This window comes from Peromyscus leucopus, chromosome 2 (genome assembly GCF_004664715.2).
Source record: "Peromyscus leucopus breed LL Stock chromosome 2, UCI_PerLeu_2.1, whole genome shotgun sequence".
Taxonomy (NCBI): Eukaryota; Metazoa; Chordata; class Mammalia; order Rodentia; family Cricetidae; genus Peromyscus; species Peromyscus leucopus.
In genome coordinates, this window is record NC_051064.1 from 122428649 (window position 1) to 122449104 (window position 20456).

At 54.6% G+C, this 20456-nt stretch overlaps 1 protein-coding gene across 1 annotated transcript in view; it reads right to left on the reverse strand.

Annotated features, from left to right (window-relative positions):
* The window catches only part of Kcnq4 (potassium voltage-gated channel subfamily Q member 4), a 50874-nt gene that overhangs the window by 9574 nt on the left and 20844 nt on the right, over positions 1–20456 (reverse strand). Inside the window, 8 exon segments of the mRNA XM_028886508.2 lie at positions 5782–5943; positions 7539–7627; positions 9878–9973; positions 10142–10252; positions 10642–10767; positions 11366–11541; positions 11741–11867; positions 12428–12518. Of these exon segments, the coding sequence (XP_028742341.1) occupies positions 5782–5943; positions 7539–7627; positions 9878–9973; positions 10142–10252; positions 10642–10767; positions 11366–11541; positions 11741–11867; positions 12428–12518 (978 nt within the window).

Here is a 20456-nt window from a genome sequence, read left to right on the forward strand (position 1 = left end):
ACCCTGCAGCATTTCCCCTGCTGGAGAACCCGGGCTGACACAGCTCCAGGGGTTCCCACACCAAGTGTCTAGAGCCATAGTGCAGGAAAACATCAGATAAGGCTGGAGAAGAGGCAGAGGTGAAGAGGGGGTCCTAGCTCCTGCCTGAGGTCTTTCAGATCAAGGGCTGAGCAGATAACAGAATCTAGTTTCTGTATTAGGTGGGAGGCAGGGCCCCCATGCCTAGGGCATGGAGCAGAGAGCAAAGCCAGCGTGGTGAGGTGGGGGAGTGGACCAAACCAGGGCCACCTTGGGAAAGGTGTCCCAGATATGGGGCCAACCTGAAGGGTGGGTCCCTGCCTAGGGGTAGAGGTTATAGGTCACAAGTTGGGAGCTTGGGGCTAGTAGAAGGAATCCATCATGTTCTTTGGAATCCTGGGATCTCTTTGACACACCCCAAAGATTCTAAGAGAAGTTTGAGTGTGGCTTTCCCAAACTTGCCTCTGCAGCCCCATTCCTGTGGGCTCTCCTCATGCTGGCAAGCACCCACACCCACCCAGGCCATGCAGGACCACCCTGTCCTCTGCTCCTCCAATGTCGAGAGAGAGGAGACTGGGGAGTCCTTGCGCTTCGGCCCAAGGACTGGAACTCCAGATTGCTTCTTGAAGTTCTGGGGAAGCGTGGCCTCCATTACTGGAGTGTACAAGGCTATGCTTGCACCTGGCAGAGCTCTCAGAGGAAGGAGACCGAGGCTTGCACTGGGGCTTACAAAGTCCCTTTCTGGCTCTAATTCCCTGGTGGTGGAGGGAGCTTCTGGCCTGATTTAGGGATTCTGTAACTTTCCAGCCAGTCAAAGGTCTTGGCTCCTCTTGAATGCAAGAAGACACTGTTTTCCCCTGGAGCAGCCCTGGATTCCAATTCCTTGGGCAGGGACCAGAAAAAGGCTCACGTCAGCCTCTCTGGAGCCTGAAAGCTCAAAGAAAATGGAAAGAAACCTGGCACACGGTAGGCACCAAACAGCTCTTTTCTTCCTAGGCCCCTAGGAGCACACAGGGTCCATCTGCAGGCTTTGGTGCCTTTAGGTCTCTAAGCCTCCCCTGGTATGGTCCTTGGATTTGCCATCCCTAGTTTATAGATGCAGAAAGAAAGAAACAATTCACCTAAAATAAGAACAAGATCAGGATCCATTTTCTCTGTCTTTAGAAACTGCCTTTTCCCAGGACCAGGGTTTAGTGTGGGAACTATGGCAGTGGTCCTCAGCTGGGGGCGGTCTTGCCCACCAGGAGGCACCTGACAATGGAGATACTGTAGGTTATCACTCTGTAAAGGTGCTCTCCTGGTACCTCCTGGGTGGAAGCCAGAAATTCTGTTCATCATCCCAAGATGCATGCCGTAGGCCACAGAAAAAAGAATCATTAGATTCAAAACGTCAACAGTGTTGAGATAGAAAAAAGGGGGGCTGTTGGTGCCTGGACAGATGGGGGTGGCTGCATTAGTGCGTGGGGGTGGAAAGATGTGGGGGAAGGGGAAGGAGGGGAGTAAACCCTTCATCGGCTGCTCTCCAAGTGCCCTGAAAACCCAGCCATAGGGAACTCTGCCCACCACAGCCCAGGCTGAGAAAGGCAGACACCCAACCCTGTGATGTTCCACACAGCCCCTCTTCAAGGACTATGGGGAAACAGCCTTACCACGGACCTCTCTACCTTGGGACATTCCTGACCTCCAACCTACACTGGGCAGGTCTAACCCAGCCTCCTCAGCGCCACCTTTGGGGAGCCCTTATTTCCTACAGACATATTCAGAAGCTTTTGATTTTTCTTTTTTCAAGATTGGGATTAGAACTTGAGAGGTCTGCCATAAAGCTATATCCTTGCCGGGCGGTGGTGGTGCACGCCTTTAATCCCAGCACTTGGGAGGCAGAGCCAGGTGGATCTCTGTGAGTTCGAGGCCAGCCTGGGCTACCAAGTGAGTTCCAGGAAAGGCGCAAAGCTACACAGAGAAACCCTGTCTCGAAAAACCAAAAAAAAAAAAAAAAAAAAAAAAAGCTATATCCTTCTCAGCTTCCAAACTACTTTTCAAAAGTATGGCTTTTATTTTATTTTATTTATTCATTCATTCATTTAGAAGATAGGACCTCGTGTAGTCCAATCTGGCCTGAAACTTGATATATAGCCAAGGACAACCTTGAACTTCTGATCCTCCTGCCTCTACCTCCCATGTGCTGTAACAGTAGGCATGCACCACCACATCCAGTTTATGCAGCACTTGGAAGCAGACTCATGCATGCTAGGCAAGCACTGTACCAACTGAGGCACACCCCAAAGGCCTTCTTAACTGACAAGCCTACTAGATTGAATGAGGCCAGCTTACATTTACAGAAGCCAGTCAGTTTTAGCAGAAGCAAACCCCATTAGCACCTTTATTTTACATGGGAGGAAACTGAGGCCTAGAAAGCGAGGTGGTGTGTGCAAGGACACATAGCTAGCAAATTGGAGCTAGAGGGTGGCCTGAAACGATGATTCTAAGAACGGGCTGCCTCTCAACAGAAGCCTAGTAGGGGCCCTGGCCCTGTCTCCAACCACAAGGCTCCCCAAACCTAGGCCACCCCAGTGCCAACAGGATGAGGCTTATCCTGGTGGTTGGGGTCTTCCTGACCCCATCCTGCCCCAGAGTGGCTCCAGGGGCCACTCTCAGATCACGCCCTACTGGGCTGCAGGCTCATCTCCCACAGCTGCGCCTTCTCTTTCCCTCCCGAGCTCCATCTGTGCAGCTCCCTGGCCGGAGCACCCTCCCCCTGCAGCCACCTCTTCCAGGACCGCTTCTGGGCTAAATGTCTGACCTCGGCTCCATAGCCCCTCTTGGGTTGTGCTCCATGCACTGAACCACAATTACTCTTTGCAACTCTCCGCGGACCATGTTTTATTCATCGCCATTTCCCCGGTGCACAGAGCAGGGCCTGGCATGGGGCAGGTGCCACAAATGTAGTCGTGGTGCAGCTGAAAGAGCCGGGGCTCTGAAACTGGTGCCACAGGGGCTGGGCGCAGCCCCTTCAGGTACCTGCGGGCTTCCCAGGTGGGTGGTGGGAGAGGCAGGGAACCAATCCCAAGGTTGGCACAGGTCAGAGTGGGAAGGACCCTCAGAGAGCCTCTAGTTCAACCTGTCCATCCCACAGAAGGGAAACAGGTCTGAAGAAGTAATTTAGTCAAGAGAGCAGGGGTCAGCAGCAGAGCCAGAGCATAACCTCAAAGCTCCTGAGAGTGCTTTGCCCTAAACCTGGCACTGGGCACATGCCCTAAACCTGGCAGAGGCAACCCCGGGAAGGCAAGGGGGCTTAGGGCCCCAAGGCAGATTGCAGGCGGCAGGCACATGCACCTTGTCCTTGGCCCATCCTGTCCCCCTCTCCAGCCCCTAAAGTGGGGGGGAGCACGGAGGAAAGGGGACAGGAGGAGCAGATGAGGGGGTACCTCGGTCTCCAGCTGGCGTGGATCCGAAAGAAACTCCGCTTATTACTAAACATCTGGCTGGAAAGTTGAGAACAAGACACGAACAGAGGTTAGTGACAAAGAGACAGGTGGTTAGAGCATGGAGTGCTGCCAGGATGGGGCTGGTCTCCTGTGGCTGGAGGGAGAGAAGGATTCCCACTCAAGCCACCCCCCAGTCCCAACCCCAGGATGCAGAGGTGCCCAGGCTCTGCATACGACCCCTTGGGTGTATGTCGAGCCTGCAGAACTCAGGGCCCCTTCTCCAGTGACCGAGTCTGTGGGATGGAGAAGTCCTGTCCTTTGCATTTTGAATACATGCTCCATGGGATGTGGTGGTCAGGAAGCCAGGCTTTTAGAATTCATCCCATAACCCTCAAAGGGAAACCCTGGTCCTGGGAATGCCATTCCCAGGAAGTCCTGCTCCTTGGAGCCCCACTTCCTGAAAACATGCTCAGTGTGGGCCATCCCCAAGCTCCATGTGTCCAAACCAGGGTGGGGGGTGGGAGGTAGCAGAGTACACATGCGTGTGTATACATATATATGTACACACATGTGTTTGGGGATATCCTAGCAGGAGTTACACCCCATTTCCTAGGGCCAAGATAGCCAAGATGAAGGACATGTCCACTTGGCTTGAGCCTGGTGACAGATCCAAAAGCCACAGCTCAATGCCCCACCCCAGGTTCCTGAGTCCTCCGCCATCAGACACACAGACACAGACACTCCAGGGCAGACAGACACAGTGTTAATAATGCCAGGCTTTCAGCGTTTGTCTGTTCCCGGGCCTCTGAGGACTCAAGGACCCAGAATCATTAAGGGGCACAGGACCCAAGCCCTCACCCATCCCTAGTGTCTTCTGATTCAGGTGAAGGAAGACAAGAATGAACTGGAAGCTCAGAGCACATATTTGGCCCTGCCCAGGGTTGCCAGAATGCCAAACGTTGTGAGTTTCTGGCTGTAAGTTGTGGTTTGGCAGGCACAGTACCTGCAGGCACTGATGGAGAACCCACGTTAGGTTACACCATGGGCTTCTCTTAGAGGGAGCTCCCGGTCTAGCTTGCCCAATCATTCCTCTCCCTGAAGTTCCAGGCCTGTCTAGCCCTTGGCCAGTAAGAGCCCTCACTGAGAGCAACCATCCCCACCAATCCATTCTCCAAGCCCCTTCAGCCCCAAACAGAGAACCCAGAGCCCCTGAGCAGCCTGCATAACCATATGCAGGTTGGGCACGACCCTGACCACTGACCAGCGTCAATGTTTTGCCAAGAGCAGAGTTACTGGACTTTCTCCAGGCACACAGCCGAGGCGAGCATCTCTGAGTGTCGAGGGACTTGCCTCTTTCCTGGCTGCTAATGTTGAACCTGGGCTTAATGAAACCCCAGATTCAGGGAGCCGGTGTCCACCTGGCTAGTTCGAGGATGATGTGTGGGGTGAGGCAGAGGAAAAAAAGATGGGCAAAGCTGGGGAGAGCATGAGGGGACTAAGCTGACCCTTGACCTCAAAGCTAGACCCTCACAGAAGCAACTGCTTTTTCCTAAGACGTGAGGAGGGGCTTCCATTATCCTAACGTGCCCGGGATTCCTCCAGTTCGGAACATGTGGAGGAAGCAAGCGCTGTTCTGTCTTGATTCTTCTTTCAACAGGCCAAAGCTCCGGGTCAAGTTGGGAGAGAGGGTTGGGGACAGCAAAGAGTGTCTCAGTCCAGAAGGAGAGAGCCCCAGGGTGTCCTCCCCAGCCCAGCAAAGCTGCAGAGAAGAGCTGCAGAGATAAGCGTGTTAGACACTGGTGGAGTTTTACGCAGGTCCTGTAGCCGTCTTAGTCACAGAGCTCTCTTCCAGCAGCATGCCGGGGGAGGGGGTCCCTGCCCTCACACCCCAGAACAGAAAAAGCACCCTCCATTACCTGAGCCGTAAGCACCTGGGGCCAGCGGCCTCCTCCTCTCTCCAGCTTCCCGGGAGGGATGGGGGTGCAGGGATGGAAGGGGGTGGGGGGACGGACGTGGAAACAGAGAAAGAAAGAGGACAATGGTATGAACGGTGGAGATGACAGGAGAGAATGGTGCGGACAGCTCTCCCTCTGAGACCCTGGGAGACCCAGAGAACAGAAAGGTAAGTCCAGGGTGGCCTCTCTAGAGAGGACGCTCAGTCTGTACCTGTCTGGCCATCTGACGACAACTACCAGGCCTCACAACAATGCCAGAGATTTCCCCCAAACAGGTCCATACACCCGTGTGGTGGCTGCAGGAGGTCTGAGAGAGGGTGAGACAGAAAATGGAAAAGGAAGAGGAGAAGCAAGAGGAGGTGGTGGCCTCCGGGGGCCCCTACCTTTCCCCAGGGCAGAAGGAGGCGCTGCCCGGCCGGTGGCAGGTGGCAACGGGCGGGTAGCGAGAGGGCGCTCCGTCAGGTACTGGCGCCCGCCTCACCTCCAGGGGCCGGAGGCCCCCATTGCGGGCCCGTTGTACGTGCTCAAACAAGAGGGCCAGCTCTCTGCAGGAGAGGGCGCCATCAGCTACAGGCAGGGCTTCCGGGACACCACCCACCTTACCCAGTGGGCCCAGAGCTACTGAGCTCAGATCCTGCCAAGTCTTGAGCCACCCCCTCAGGGCACTCACAAATAACCCCAGGTCAGAACAGGCAGGGTGGAGAGGCTAGCTTTCTCCCCCTTTGCAGGAGTTTCTGGGAAATCGGAAGGAATCTAGGTATGGTTATGCAGGTTGGGCACAACTCCAAAGCACCCACACTGAGAGGGAGCTCGAATCTAGCTGACGCTGCTCCTCTTCGTGGAGCTGTGCCTACCCAGCGGCCATCAGCAGCTCTGAAATCCTTAGTCTCCCAGCCTGACTGGGATTTTAGGAGAAACCGGAGCTGAAGACAGATTTAATAGGGTGGCCAGTCCAGCCACACTGCCCTGTGGTGTTCCTCCTACCACGGAGTTCCTGGAAATGGGATTGGGTTGGCTATCTCTGTGTCATTTCCTATTGCCATAACCAGGAAGGAAGGTAGCCACCTCTCACCCCTCACCTGTCTTTCCAGCGGAGCCCAAATCTCCAGACCAGGCTCTGTTCCTCTTACCAGGAAACCCAGGCTACCCCATCCAGAGTTCCCCCACTTCCACGGCAATTTCTAAGCATCCAGTCCCTGTTCCCTCTCTTGCTTGGCCTTGATCCCTTCCAACATCCCCCTCCTCCCCAAAGGGGCTGCTTCAAATCCAGCCTCCAGCTCTGCCTCTGAGGTAGGAGCTAGCCTCCCCCAGGTGTGGAGATGGGGAGAGGGAGGGGAGCCCCCTTCCCAGCCTCTACCTCCTGCTCCTCCCCTGGGAAGCCTGTGGGACAGGGAGGGAGGAAGAGGGGGCCAGGTGCGGGTGCGGGCAAGTGGGATCACCCAACAGCTGCTCGAGGATAACTAATGAGGCAAAGACGATGGAGAGAAGCGCTGAGCACAGCAGCCCGGACGAGCACGCACTCCATGCCACCCTGCCCGTGGGACTGAGCCAACCAAGCCGGCTCTGCAGTCTTCACTCCTGCCCCAGGGCCTGGCCAGGCACCTGGCTCCACGCACCTTGATGATGCTATTAATAACCTCCGGCACAGAGCCGCCCCCATTCAGCCTGAGCCCAGCCTGGGCCAGCAGAACAGACTCACTGCTGGCCTCAGAGGTTGCTGCCCAGAACAGTAACAGGGGCCACACAGTCACACACAGGGGCTCTGGGGCAGGCACACGTTTCTGCCATAGCATCCTCTCTAACCATCAATACATTGGTTGGTACAAGGCTAATGTACCCCCACTCAGGACCGAGGCGGGATGAGCTGGCTGTCGCTTCCCTAGGTGGCATCACCTATTGGCGAGTCTGGCAGCACTCCATGTGTGGGACTCAGCTTCAGGGGCAAAGCTGCACCAATACCCTGAGCCCAGTGGGCACAGAAGAGTTGGGGAGAGGACCAACCAGACTCCAAATTATGCAGGACTTGAAGCACCATCCCCAAATACCCTGTTGGGAGCAATCTCCTTTCTTAACCCTGAGGGCATCTTCCCAAGGGGAATCAGTGCCAGTCCCTACCCGCTCCCACTCCAGCAGCACCTACCTGAAAGACGGGAGGATACTGTCATAGTAGTACCAGGTGGCTGTCAAGTAGGCCCGGCTTGTGTCAGTGGAGTACAGGCGCCATGCGGCCTGGAGGCGTGGGGAGAATGGGGTGCCATAGAGTCCTTAGCCACCTACCAGCCCTCCACCCCTGAGCGAACCCAGTCCCAGGCCAGCTGAGAATGATGTCAGGACCAGAGGCCAAGTCTAATTCCATAGACCAGCAGGGCCAGCCAAGAAACCAAGACCTACAAGTGACTTCCTCAAGGTGACCTAGTAAATTGGCACCAGAGCCAGGGGCTTACAAGCCCTGGGTAAGAGCTGGGGTCTGTGGTCAGGCAGGCATGGGTTTCTAACCCATTTTTCCATGCAGGCTAGACTGACCGCTGTTGACCTAACAAACTGTTAGGAGGATGAAATGGACAGATGTCTACCCCACGCCAAACTCAGGGCCTGGCACACTTATGGCCAGGCTCCTTTAAGCCCTCCCGTTAGCTCCCTTAGCTAAGTATACATTCACAGTGTCTGGTTAGTGTCTTTCTTCATAAGCTGCGTCTTGGGCACCACTGCATCCCCAGTGCCAAGTACAGTATCTGGCACACGCAGGTGGTTCTGCAAATGTTTGGGGAGGAAATGTTGACTAAGTGAATGGCTTTACAAACAGCGACTCCGCTGTATTTCCATCAGCCGCCTACTGCTACCATGGGACTACTAAGGCCTGAGGGAGAGCAGGGAAGATTACTGACCACAAACTCTTCAGCAGTCACGGACTCTACAGCAGAAGGAACTACAGTTTGATGACAGAAAAAACTGCCTCTCTCTATCCAGGCAAAAAGAGTCTGGGAAAGACTGTGAATGGACTGATCCACCAGGGCAGGGAGGTATGGAGACCGTTAGGCAGGACAAAGCAGAACTGGGGCAGCCCCAGATGCCTCCCCTCCTTTGGGTGCCTCTTGTCCTTAAGGGGTTGCCACGAGTGACCTCACCAGCCTGGCGCCTTCCTAAGACAGAAATATTTTTACTTCCTGCTTGCCTGGGTCCCTGGCATGGGCTGGGGAGCAGCTGCCAGCGCTCTCGTTAATTATGGGTACCACAATACCAGCTGTCTCTCAGCAGGGACAGGGCCAGCTGCTTGCCCCTACAATGCCTCTAGGGAGGCCAGCTCCCAAAGGACAGTGGCCATTGTGCCCCAAGGGATGCTAAGAAGAAAAGGCCGGGCTGGTAGTCGGAGATAGCAGGGAGGGAGAAGGGGCTGTACCCTGGGAAGGAGAGATAAGGAGGGGCCGAGTCAGGCTTGGGTTTGGGGGTCAGAGGTTGCTGGGGAGCAGGCAAAAGTGTGCTGTGTCAGGATTCCTTAGCTCTTTCCTACAGGGAGTTCTCCTGCACGTCCCTACCCTGGAGAGAAGCCAAGGCAGCGACAGGCTCACAGATCAGGGCCCACTCAGACCACGGCCATCACGCTGAGGGAAGTTGAGGTCACATGGCCCTGGTTTCCTACACCTGCTCCCATCCCTGGCCACTCCCATTTCCTTGGCCGGCTCCCTTCTCACCTGCCCATTAAATGCTGGCAATACTAAAAGTCCAACTTTGGACCGTCTTCTTATTGTACGACTTCCTGAGGACACAGCGAGTATATATCAAGGCACCAGGAGTGGAGCAGGCCGACGGGACCCAGTTTCAAGATGGCAGAGTTAGGTCTCCATTAGGAGATGGGGGGCTCTTGTACAGACTCTCCCCATCCCAGGTCATTGCCACAGGTGGCAACAGGGTGGCTCTAGGGAGTTTGAAACCAGCTATTTGCTGCAGGGGAACATTACTGATAACTCAGCCAGCACCCCAGCTCTGTAATGTGGCATGTGACCCTCCCATGGAGGCTAGAATGTAACTGGCCCCCATAATCTCATAGGGAGTGGCATTATTAGGAGGTGCGGCTTTGTTGGAGTGGTATGGCCTTGTTGGAGGAAGTGTGTCGCTGTGGGGCTGGCTTTGAGGTTTCCTATGCTCAGGATCCTGCCCAGGGAGTCAGCCAACTTCCTGTTGCCTGTAAGATGTAGGATTCTCAGCTACAATCTGCCTTCATAATGCCATGCTCCTGTCATGATGATAATGGACTGAACCTCTGAAACGGTAAGTGAGCCACCCTCATTAAATGTTTTTCCTTTATAAGAGTTGCGGTGGTCTTGTGTCTCGTCACAGCAATAAAAACCCCGGCTAAGACACCTCCTCCCCCAAAGTCCTGCCCCTCTCTGAGCTTTGAAGCAGACTTGTAGTTCCTAAGTTGGGACACATGGGTCAGCCCACAGGGCTGACAAGCAGGGGGGCCTCCTAAGCACCATGTACCTGGATGAGGTTGGCTGCTGGCATCCTCCGCTTCTCAAAGTGCTTCTGCCTATGCTGCTCCTGGACCTTCAGGGCGAAGCCAGAGCCCAGGATACCCTACGGGGATAGGGCATGGCTGCAGGTAATGTAGAAAGGGGGACAAGAGGCGACTAAAACGTTCCCATACCTGCCCATCGGAGGTACCCCAGGTTGCCTAAGGCAAATTTAGGATAGGCTGGCTAGGTCTTGGTCCCAGCCTCCCTCTCCAACCAGCAGAGAACTCACGGCAGGCAGGGCAAAGAAGGAGATGCCCAGTAAGGCGAAGCCGGCAGCCAGAACCCTGCCCAGCCATGTGTGTGGTGTCTTGTCACCATAGCCAATGGTTGTCAGTGTGATCTGGAGATAGAAACAGGTTACCCATAGGACTGGGCAGAGTGGCCAGCCACAAGGACTTGAAGATACAGCAAACTGAGGACCAGAGAAGGGCTTCCCCGACAGAGCGGCCATAGGGACTGATCTCAAGGACTTCTCAGAGAGACTGGAGGGGTACAGATGGGTTCTCACGCTAGTTAAGGAAAAGCAGTACAGGTCACAAGGGCTGAGTGAAGGGCTGGATGTGGGGCACAGACAGGTCCAACAGAGTAGCTAGGGGGCAAGCACAGGAACTAGTCTCAGAAGCGCCAACCTAAGCCTGAGCTGGGGGGCCGCGGTAAGGGAACAGAACCTGGGAAGTGTCCAGGGAAGTTCTTAGGGGGAAGGGCGGACCTGCACAGACCCTCACGCACCGTCCCCCACCAGAGCGAGTCGGCATAGGAGGAGAAGTCAGAGTTGGCATCCTTCTCAGCCAGGTAGACGAGGAAAGAGGCAAAGATGAGCACCAGGAACCCGATGTACCAGGCGGTGATCAGCTCCTGAGGGAAAAAGGAGGGGTGCCTGTCGGGGCATAAAGCTGCACACACTTCTCCAGTCTCCCCCCTTCTTCAAGGATGGAGCCCCTGCCCGGCCTTCTCAGAACCCCCCAGAGCCAGACCCCAGGCCTGTCCTTAATCTTTTCAGGTTTCAACCCATCTGATCCCTTCCCAGACTCACCCTTAGAAACTACCCAGTTCCCCCACTCCATTGGGAGCAGTCCTGTCCAAACCAAGGTGCTTGTAGATGCGATCCTTAAGCTCTACCTCTCAGGCCCTGCCTAAGCCCCGCCCCTGCTGGCGCCAGCCGCCTCGACACCCACCCCCCAGCGTAGGCCCCGCCCCCTCCTCAGGTCTCTTATTATTAGGCCCCACCCCTGCTCAGCTCCAGCCCCTTTTTCAGATAGGCCACGCCCCTGCCAAGCCCCGATTGTTCTTGGCTCAAAGTAGGCCTATCCCGCATCAGTCCTTGACTAGGACTCCTCCGCCTGGCTCCAGGCCCCGCTTGCCCCAGCATTGGCCCCGCCCCAGCTCCGCCTCTTGCTTGCACCTCGGGTAGTTTCCAGGAGTTTTGTTCCCCCGCTCCTTTCCCCAGCCTCACCTTACTGTGCGCGTAGACCACGGAGCCCAGCAGCTTCCAGGTGCCGCCACGGCGGTCCATACGCACCATGCGCAGGATCTGCAGGAAGCGCATACTGCGCAACGCGGACGTGGCAAAGATGTTGCCCTGTGTGCCCGCGGCGATCACCGCCACCGAGGCCACGAACACGATGAAGTCTGCAGGGCAGAGGTGCCGAAGTCACCAGCCCACCTCGCGTCAAGACCTGGGGTCTGGGACTCCTGGGACCGTAATGGGGGTGGGGGTGCAGATTGGGAGGGTCCGCTAAATTCATGAGAAGCCAGGATCGGGGTCAAGGATGAGATTAAAACGCCTCCCTGAGGCTTGGGGGTGGGGCAGGGTAGCGAAGGCTTATACCGATGACACAGAAAGGCTTCCTGGCGAAGCGGAAGCGACCCTGCCATCCTCTGTAGCGGCAACAGCAGCCAGCCGACCAGACGCGGATTATGTACTCCAAGCCAAAGACCACAATCATGACGAATTCCTGTGGGGGACCAGGACCCAGATCAGAGCCCAACCCCATGTTAGGAACACCGGCACCTGGTTAAGTCCCTCTTAAACCTGGAAAGATTTGAGAGGATTCTAGAAGGAAGGTGGCCTCCTCTTTGTCCTCCAGGGAGAACAGAAGAAGCCCAAGTCTGCCCCCATACACAAATGTCTAGCTCCATAAGATGCCTGCATTTCTTCTTCTCCCTGCCCGCAGCCTTCCCACCATTCTAGACTCTTGGCCCTGGCTGAGTGACATTAAGATTAAGAGCGGCTCTCCGTTGGCGGAAGGGCCTTCTATGGGTATTTTTGTTTAACACCGTGAGGTTTGCTTCTGCTCTGGTATAGAATGGAGCCTGCTCGCCTAGTCTATCCTGGGCCCATCCTCAGGCCTCACTTAGAACAGGAGATCCCCCTGCACCAGGAATGATGGCCAGAGAGGGGCAGCCGTCTGCTCCCTGACCGCAGTCTAGGAAGCTTCTCTCCTCAGGTGGGAGGTGCTATGTCATATGCTGCTCGGCCTTGGAGGAGACTCTAAAGGGGACTCCCAGCACTCACCAAGATGAGGAGACACTCGTTGGCAAGTTCCTGGTGCTCCTGGATAGTGGACAACACGGACAGCACCAGGCAGCTGAAGACTAGCAAAAATCTGCAATGAGAGCATGATGGGGGAGGTTAGATGGTTGGGGGTACAGAATAACTGAGGGTCCCCTGGCAGGGGCTGCCGAGCTGGGAGACTCGCTATTTGGGTGGAATTCTTTGGAAAACAGAATCCGAGCAGAGCTCTGTAGAGTCACGGACAGGCAAGCTGCAGGCTGCTGAGCACAGACACCTCCCAAGCCCTCTCCGGACAACACTAACGTGACTGAGACTTAGGGAGGAGGCCTCTCCGTTTTGTCTGGGCTAGCAAGAAAACAGAGAGGCTGTGTTTCCCTGGGCTTAGCCACCCACTAGCCTTGGCTCCGGGCTCCATTTTATGGCCCAAGAAAAGTGTTCCAAAGGTCAACAGAGCTCAGAAGCTGTGGCCTCAACTGAAGAAGAGGGACAGCTGCTCTGCCCCCGTGTTTTTATGGAATTCATAATGAATCAGCTAGAGAAGAGAGGGGCCGGGGAGGTGGCTCGGTGACAGCACTTACTGTAAGGGCTTAAGGCCCCCTGTTTGAATCCCGAATACACAGGTCACAAGGCTGGGCGTGACCACGTGTGTCCACAACCCTAGTGTTGGGATCAGAGACAGGCAGAGCACAGCAGCTCACGGGCCAGTCAGTTCAGTTAAAACAGTGAGCTTCCGGATCACTGAAGGACCCCGACCCAAGGGAATAAGGCAGAGAATGATATCATAGGGCATACAATGTCCTCCTTTGGTCTCCACAAGTAGACACTCACACCCATGACCACACACACACACACACACACACACACACACACACACCACAAATACAAAGCGAGGGGCACAGAAGCAGCAACACAGGGATGAAGGGAGAGGAAAGGGGGGTCAGCGAGGGAGGGGCTGGGGACGAAGGCCTGGAACGACTCCGTAGGCAGCACGAAGCTACCAAGTGGCCCTGTTAGACGGGAACTCTAGAATGTAACTCATCCCACACTTCCCTGTCAGCTGCCCATGAAGAAACAACAGTCTACAGCAGGAAAGGGGTTCACCAGAGGTTGCTGAGTGTTTCCAGGGGTGACCTGAGATTGGAGCCCGGAGTCCCCAGCTGAGAGGAAGTGGGGAGAGTCCATAAGCAGGTGCCTTGAGGCATGTATATGCACACGGGCGGGCTGCAGGTATAGCGAGGGGAACGTGGGTTCTTTGGAACAAGGCGTGTTAAGCATGCACTTGCCCCCAGAAAACACCAGAAGGAATGAGCTTGTTCCCTGGAAACGCATCGCAATGTACTGACCCGCCAGCCTTCCCACATGTCCCCAGAACCTCTGACTCCTGCTCACGGCAGAGCCCCTGCACACCTTCAGCCCTAACACACTCTGCCTGTCCCCAGAACCTGACTCCTACTCACGGCTTCCTCTTCAGAGTCCCCTTCCACAGTCTGCCTTCCTGTATGTGCCCCAGGGGTTGCTCTTTCTTTCGTTAATTTTTGAGACAGGGTCTTGCTATGTAGCCCAGGCTAGCCTCAAACTCTTACCTTCCTCTCCTGTCTCTGCCTTCCTAGTACTAGGATTACAAGTGTGCAACACCATGCCCAGTACAAGCATGCATGCACACTTTGTGTGTGTGTGTGTGTGTGTGTGTGTGTGTGTGTGTGTGTGTGTGAGAGAGAGAGAGAGAGAGAGAGAGAGAGAGAGAGAGAGAGAGAGAGAGAGAGAGAATTGTGTGTAACCTAGGAAAACCACCGACCTCTTTACTCAGCCTCCTTCTCTGTTACATGGGCTGATGGGCAATTGAGAGTAGGGTCTGGCTGGGCCCTGGCCCACTTACAACTCCTTGAAGGGCAGGATCTGGTGCTGCATCACAGGAAATGCCCCTGGATCAAGGAGGCAAGAAGCAGCTGTCGGTAGGGACTTGAGATGAATGAGTAAGATGGAGGCCTCTGCGGTCAGTCCCAGCCCAGAGCTGAGTCAGCAAAGACACAAGGCCAGTGGGGGAGGGAGGCACGCCCTCCACCCCTCAGCTCCAGTACCAACCGCAGGACCAGCAGCAGCCAGGCTACCTGGAATGGGAGCTGCAGCTGACACAGAGTAGGGATGGGCAGGGCTGCGGTGGGAACGTCACGGGCCCTTGCTCTAGCCCAGCTCCTCCACTGCCTTTCCCAGCTGTCGGTAAGCCCTCGGGCTGCTGTGGACATCCGTAGTTCTCTCTGGAGCACTTCCAGAATTCCTTTCCTCCCTTTTCTTCTTGCTATTCCAATAGTTACACGGGCACCAACTATCCACAGTAGACGAAGCCAAAAAAGCAGATTATAGAATCTGAACGGTCATGTGATCATGGTGATTAAAAAGATACATAGGCACCAATAGTGGCAGGCTCATCTCTGGTGGAGCAAAAATGAAGTGATTGGGTTTTTGCTTTTGTTACCTATCTGTGCTTCCTAAGATTTTTTTTTTTAAGAATGAATATGGACTGCTTAGATAATAACAAACTAATGTGCGTCCATTTATTTGTACCCTCCATTAAGGGCTCAGTTGTCCGGCTCCATTCTCAGATCCTATGGTCCCGTGGTGGTTTGAATGAGACTGGCCCACATAGGTGAATATAGTTGAATTCTTGGTTCTCAGTTGGTGGACTGTTGGGAAGGACTAGGAGGTGTCGCTTGGAAAGCGAAGGTCAAACTCTTCAGCATTGCCAGCAAGGCCCTCAGAGGCCTACCCCCACCTCAACCCTGCCCTCCCACCTCTGCACCTGATCCTCTCTGCTACACTCACTGCAACACCCCAGCTCCCTTGAACCGGCTGGGAGTGGCAGTGTACCCCTTTAATCCCAGCACTCTAAAAGGCAGGAAGATCAGCACAATTTAAGGGCCAGCCTGACCTATATAGTAAGTTCCATACCAGCCTGGGACAGAGCAAGGCTCTCTCTATAGCAACAACAAAACCCTGAATTTCGTCTTCTCTTCCCTTTATCACTGGCAGGGACAGGAACTTTTTTTACCCTAGGCCCTCAATTCATTTGAAAGGATGTGTTCAAGCTGATGATGAACAACATCCTGTCCTGTTACCCGAATAATTATTCCTATCTTCAAGATGAAGACATGAGACCCAAGACTGACAGATTTGTTTAAGATCCCTCAGTGGTAGGGCTGAGGCTAGACGCTCTTCAGCTTCTGGCCTCAATGCTGCCTTGGCCTTAGCCATCACATAGAGATGCCAGATGCTCTTGGAGAAACACAAGCTCAATGTTTAGAGCTTAGCAGATGGAGGAAGTCTGGCCACGCTGGTGTATGACTTCATCATATGACAAATAGGATTACCTGAGGATTGTTTTCGGCCCCTCTGGGGCTCAGTTTCTCCAGCTACAAGAGTAGAGATGGTACGCAGGGGCTGGCTGGCCAGGGCCTTTGCTACCTCCCTAGCAGAGCGCCAGACTGGAGGCTCCTTTCTGCTACATCTCTATGCATCCCATCTGTGGGCAAGTGGGCCCGTGTATCCTCTTAGCCAACCTGGAGTTAGAGCTGTAGCCGATGGGGGCAGCCTGTAGGCTTGTCGGGAGGCCTATCACGGTCTTTCCTCTTCCCTGTACCCCATTCTGCAACTATTCCTCCTACTCATTCAGGAAGAGTATGGACAGAAAGGTAGCTATTTGCTTAGATCCGTGGGTCTCAAACGACAGAAGACATCAGAACTCCCCAAAGGCTTGCTAATAGTGGCATATGCCTGTAATCCCAGCACTCACAAGGCGTAAGCAAGAGGTTCAGAAACTCAAGGTCATCCTTGACTACACTGAGACCTTGTCTTGAAAAGAAAAATGCTGATTTCTGGGCACTTCCTTGGCAATGTCTGATTCAGAAAGTTCAAGGTGGAAATGGGGCTCGATTACTAACCAACTCGGCGTTTTATTTGTTTTTCTTTTGACAGGGTCTCACTATGTATCCAGGCTAACCTAGAACTCAAGATCCCCCTCCCTCAACCTTCTAAATGCTGGGGTTACAGGCATGAGCCTCCACATTGGGCACCAAGTCAGCACCTTTACAACAATGACAGTTCTTACTGTCTCCCCTTCCACGCCTCCTCACATCACCACCGGAAGTGGCCAGGACTGGGGCCGACAGGGAGGCAGGTGTCATGCCAACCTCAGCATCACCACCGGTCTGATGTGCAATCCCACTGGTCCAGCACAATATCAACCCCTCCACACACATGTTCTCCATCAAATCCTCCCCAGTCCCTACTGTGATTCCTCAAGCACGTAAGTGAGGTGACGGGATATAAGATATAAGTATCCAGGGATGGCTATGCCAGTCTGTGAGTGCACACAGAGTCCTGAAATATGCACTTTAATGGGAGTTAGGCTATATAATGGGACTTGCTTCTCAACAAAACTGTGTGTGTGTGTGTGTGTGTGTGTGTGAGAGAGAGAGAGAGAGAGAGAGAGAGAGAGAGAGAGAGAGAGAGAGAGAGAGAGAGAGAGATGTTAACTTTCCCCACGTCATAATGCAAGACCGGAGCCCAAGGCCAGCTGAACCACAAGGTCAAACTATTTCTCCGAGCTTCAAGTTCCCAGCCCGCCACACAAAGGTAGAGGATACTGAACGATAAGCAGGTTCTTATCACCCTGGTGACTCTTCAGTAGTGGGGTGGGGAGGGAGAAGACAGCCATCAACTCAGTTCCAGATTCCCCAGAGACATCCCTGGAAGGAAAGATGTTCAGAGACTAGAGAGATGGACATAGGGCAGATGGGAAAGAGGATGACAGGGGATCTCACAGCAGGAAGGAAAGAGGTTGCCCCCTGAGTTATCTGAACCACACTCACTTCAGAAACACTAATCTCATCTACACTCAGGTGGGTTTATGGTAAAGCCAGGAATAAATAATCCAGATCCCAAGACACTGGCGAGTGTAACAGTGGAGACACCCTGGGAGAGATGGTGACTGTCCTAAAGAGAGTGAGGCTGTTCCAAGTAGAGATGTAACCAGACAGGGGTGGGGGTGACCCAGACAGAGGACGCATGGTATGCCAGCAGCAAAGATATGGGCATCTGTGGAAGCCAGCCTAGAAGGCTAGCAGTTCTTGACCCCGTAGGGAACAGAGGTGAGATCCATGAGAGCATCCTCTGGTACTGGAATGAGATCCTAAAGGCAACCGGAAGCCATTGGGGAGTTCAGGGAAAGGAAATGACAATGTCCCTCTTGTGTTTCAGGGCCACCGCCTGGGTAGTATAGACCATGGAGCAGGATGGAGACGCAGACGAGAAACACTCGCTAGAAGGCTCCAGGGTAACTCATCTGGGAAATGACAGAGGTCTGGACCGGCAAGTGGCAACAGAGAACAGAGGGAACTGGATGGACTGGCGGCACCGTAGGAAAGGGGACTCTGGGACAATGAGGAAGAATGACCTCTCTGTTTGGGGCAAGGGCATTGGGCTGGTGAAAGTGCTGAGTAGCACATGGCAAGTGGGAGACCCCAGAGGAGATGCAGGGACTGGGGACAAGGCATGATGGGTAAGAAGACAGAGCTGGGTAGAACAGTTGCAGAGATATTGGGGTAGACATGGGGACAGCTGTGACAATCCAATGAGCATGTGAATTTAGAGGAGAACCCAGTGACATCTAGCAGTGTGAAGGGAGGAGCCCTCTGTCCAGACCAAAAGAGTAGACCCAGGAAAGGAAGCCAGAAGAGAGGCACAGAAGCCAAGAGAAGCAAGTGTAGATGACAGCAAGAAGGAGGTGGGGGGGACCGCAGTGTTCACCCTGAAAAATGTCCATTGGACTTGTTGGTCCCTGGGTCCCTGGGTCAGGGCAGCCTCACAGGCAGAGAAGGACCTGAACAGGCCCAGTCGGAGTGAGAGCACATAAGTGGGGGTGAAGACAGGACTGCAAAGGAGAAAGGCCAAGGAGCTGGAGAAAGATGGACACAGGGATCTTATCAGAAGAGAGAGCAGGAGTGGGAGGAGCCGGGAGAACAGGAAGCTGGAGACCTGGAGAGAGTGGAGTAAGCCCAGGATGGATTCCCAGGTTGGCAGGGTGAGGGGAGGGGAGGCAGGGGACAGTTCAGTGGGAGACCGGGCTGGGTCAGAGGAGAGAACTGAGTGTGGGTACCCAGGAACTAAGAAAGGAGCTGCAGGGATAGAGCCTGAGAGGGCTGATGGGTATCAAAACCTGCACCGCCCAGGTCTGGTTTTTCTGTTTCTTCACGTTTGATTATCCAGTGAGGAAGCAGCCTATGTGGATGGAATTAGGGCATGTTTCCCTCACCAAACCAGACGCAGGCCCTCTGCCTTCTTTCCTCCAGAACCTCCTCCCTTCTTTCCCTCCCTCCGAGGTCCGGCCCCCAGCCTGAGCCTTGCCAGTCAGCGTCTGGGACCTGCCTAGCAGCCAGATCCCTGATATTCGCCACTGGCCTGGGAAGTATGTGACTCCTTTGCTCTCCAGACTAGGGCCCCCTGAGCATGGCTGCTCTGTTCCCCTCAGCAGGGGTGAGGAGTGGGGGGGGGGATGGGACCTAGTGCCAGTGTGTCACCACTCAGTCAAGATTCCTGGAAGGCAGAGGCCATGACCCCCATTCCACCTGCCTGCAGAAAGGTATTTCTTGAGCCCCAAACCAGAACTGATGCTGAGAAGGGACTTCAAAAGACTTGACACCCACATCTTGACAAGGGGGTTGCAGAAAAGCCCAAAGGGTCCCACCGTCCTCTGAGGAGGGCGAACACTTGCTTTATCTTGTGGGTTGGGGTCTTGATGGGAGGGCCGTTAAGCGGGCCTCAGAGCGATTCTTTCCAAGAATCCTCAAGGGCTGGGAGGAGCGTTTCCCCTGATCCAGCGATTCTAAATACGGCTGAGGGAGTGAGAACACGTGACCCAGGGCCCCACACAAGGCTGCTGCTGGCAGGGCTGCATCTCTGGGCCAGAGGTCCATAATGGGGCTCAGGGATGGGACGAGGTCTTAAAGGAGCCTTAGTTTCCCTGTCTCTAACACGAAAGGGAGAGGCAGTCCAATAGTGGCTAAGGGTCCTTCCCCTTAATGACTGTCCAGCAGGGCAGTGGGGGGAGGGGGAGAGAGAGAGGCAGCCCTCAGCTCAGTTCACTTTCTCCAAGGATGTCCCTGGAGGGACAGCAGCTGCCAGCACACAGTGCAAACTATGAAAAAAATGCCTCCTCTTGGAGGACCAATTAGAAGATGCATTCCCTTTAGTTGGACAAGTTGCAAAAACTTGACCCCTTGAGCTGGCTCCATTAGAAACTGGAATTGCTTGCTGTGGGCTGACCCACCCCTGAGCTACTGGAGTCCTCTCAGCCCAGCCGGGCACCTCATGGAAAGCCCCGGGGTGACTCCACAGCCTCTCCTGGCTGGAATTCGAACCAAGAAGAGTCCACCAGCTGGGCACGGTGGCACATGCTTGTAATTCCAGCACTTAGGAGGTTGAGAAAGGGCGTCGGGAGCTCAAGGCCAGTGTCAGCTACATAGCTGGTTCAAAGCCAGTTTGAAGTACATCAGACTTGGTCTCCAAAAAATAAAACTAGGGTGGTGGTGGTGGTGGTGGTGGTGGTGGTGGTGGTGGTGGTGGTGTGTGTACTTACAACAGAGGGTGGGCTGAGCCAACAGGATTTTTTTTTTTTTTAGTGTGCTTCTGTGGGAGGGTATGTGCATGTTACATGTGCCCACACAGGTCCGCATGTGCACAGATCAAAGGACATTCAAATGTCCTACTCTGTCACTCTCCACCTGAATCCCTTGAGACGGGGTCTCTCACCGTTTTTCAGCTAGGCTGCTGCCAGCAGGCCCCTGGAGACCCTCCTGCCTCTGCCCCATGCCCAGCATTTGAGTCACAGGCACATGTGGCCTTGCCCAGGTTTTTTTCTTGTGGTTACTGGGGATCCAAACTCAGGTCGCCATGTCTGTGCAGCAAGCCCTCTCCTACTCACTGAGCCATCTCATCTGCCCTTCCATCAGCTTCTCTCTCCAGAGGGAGCCATGAG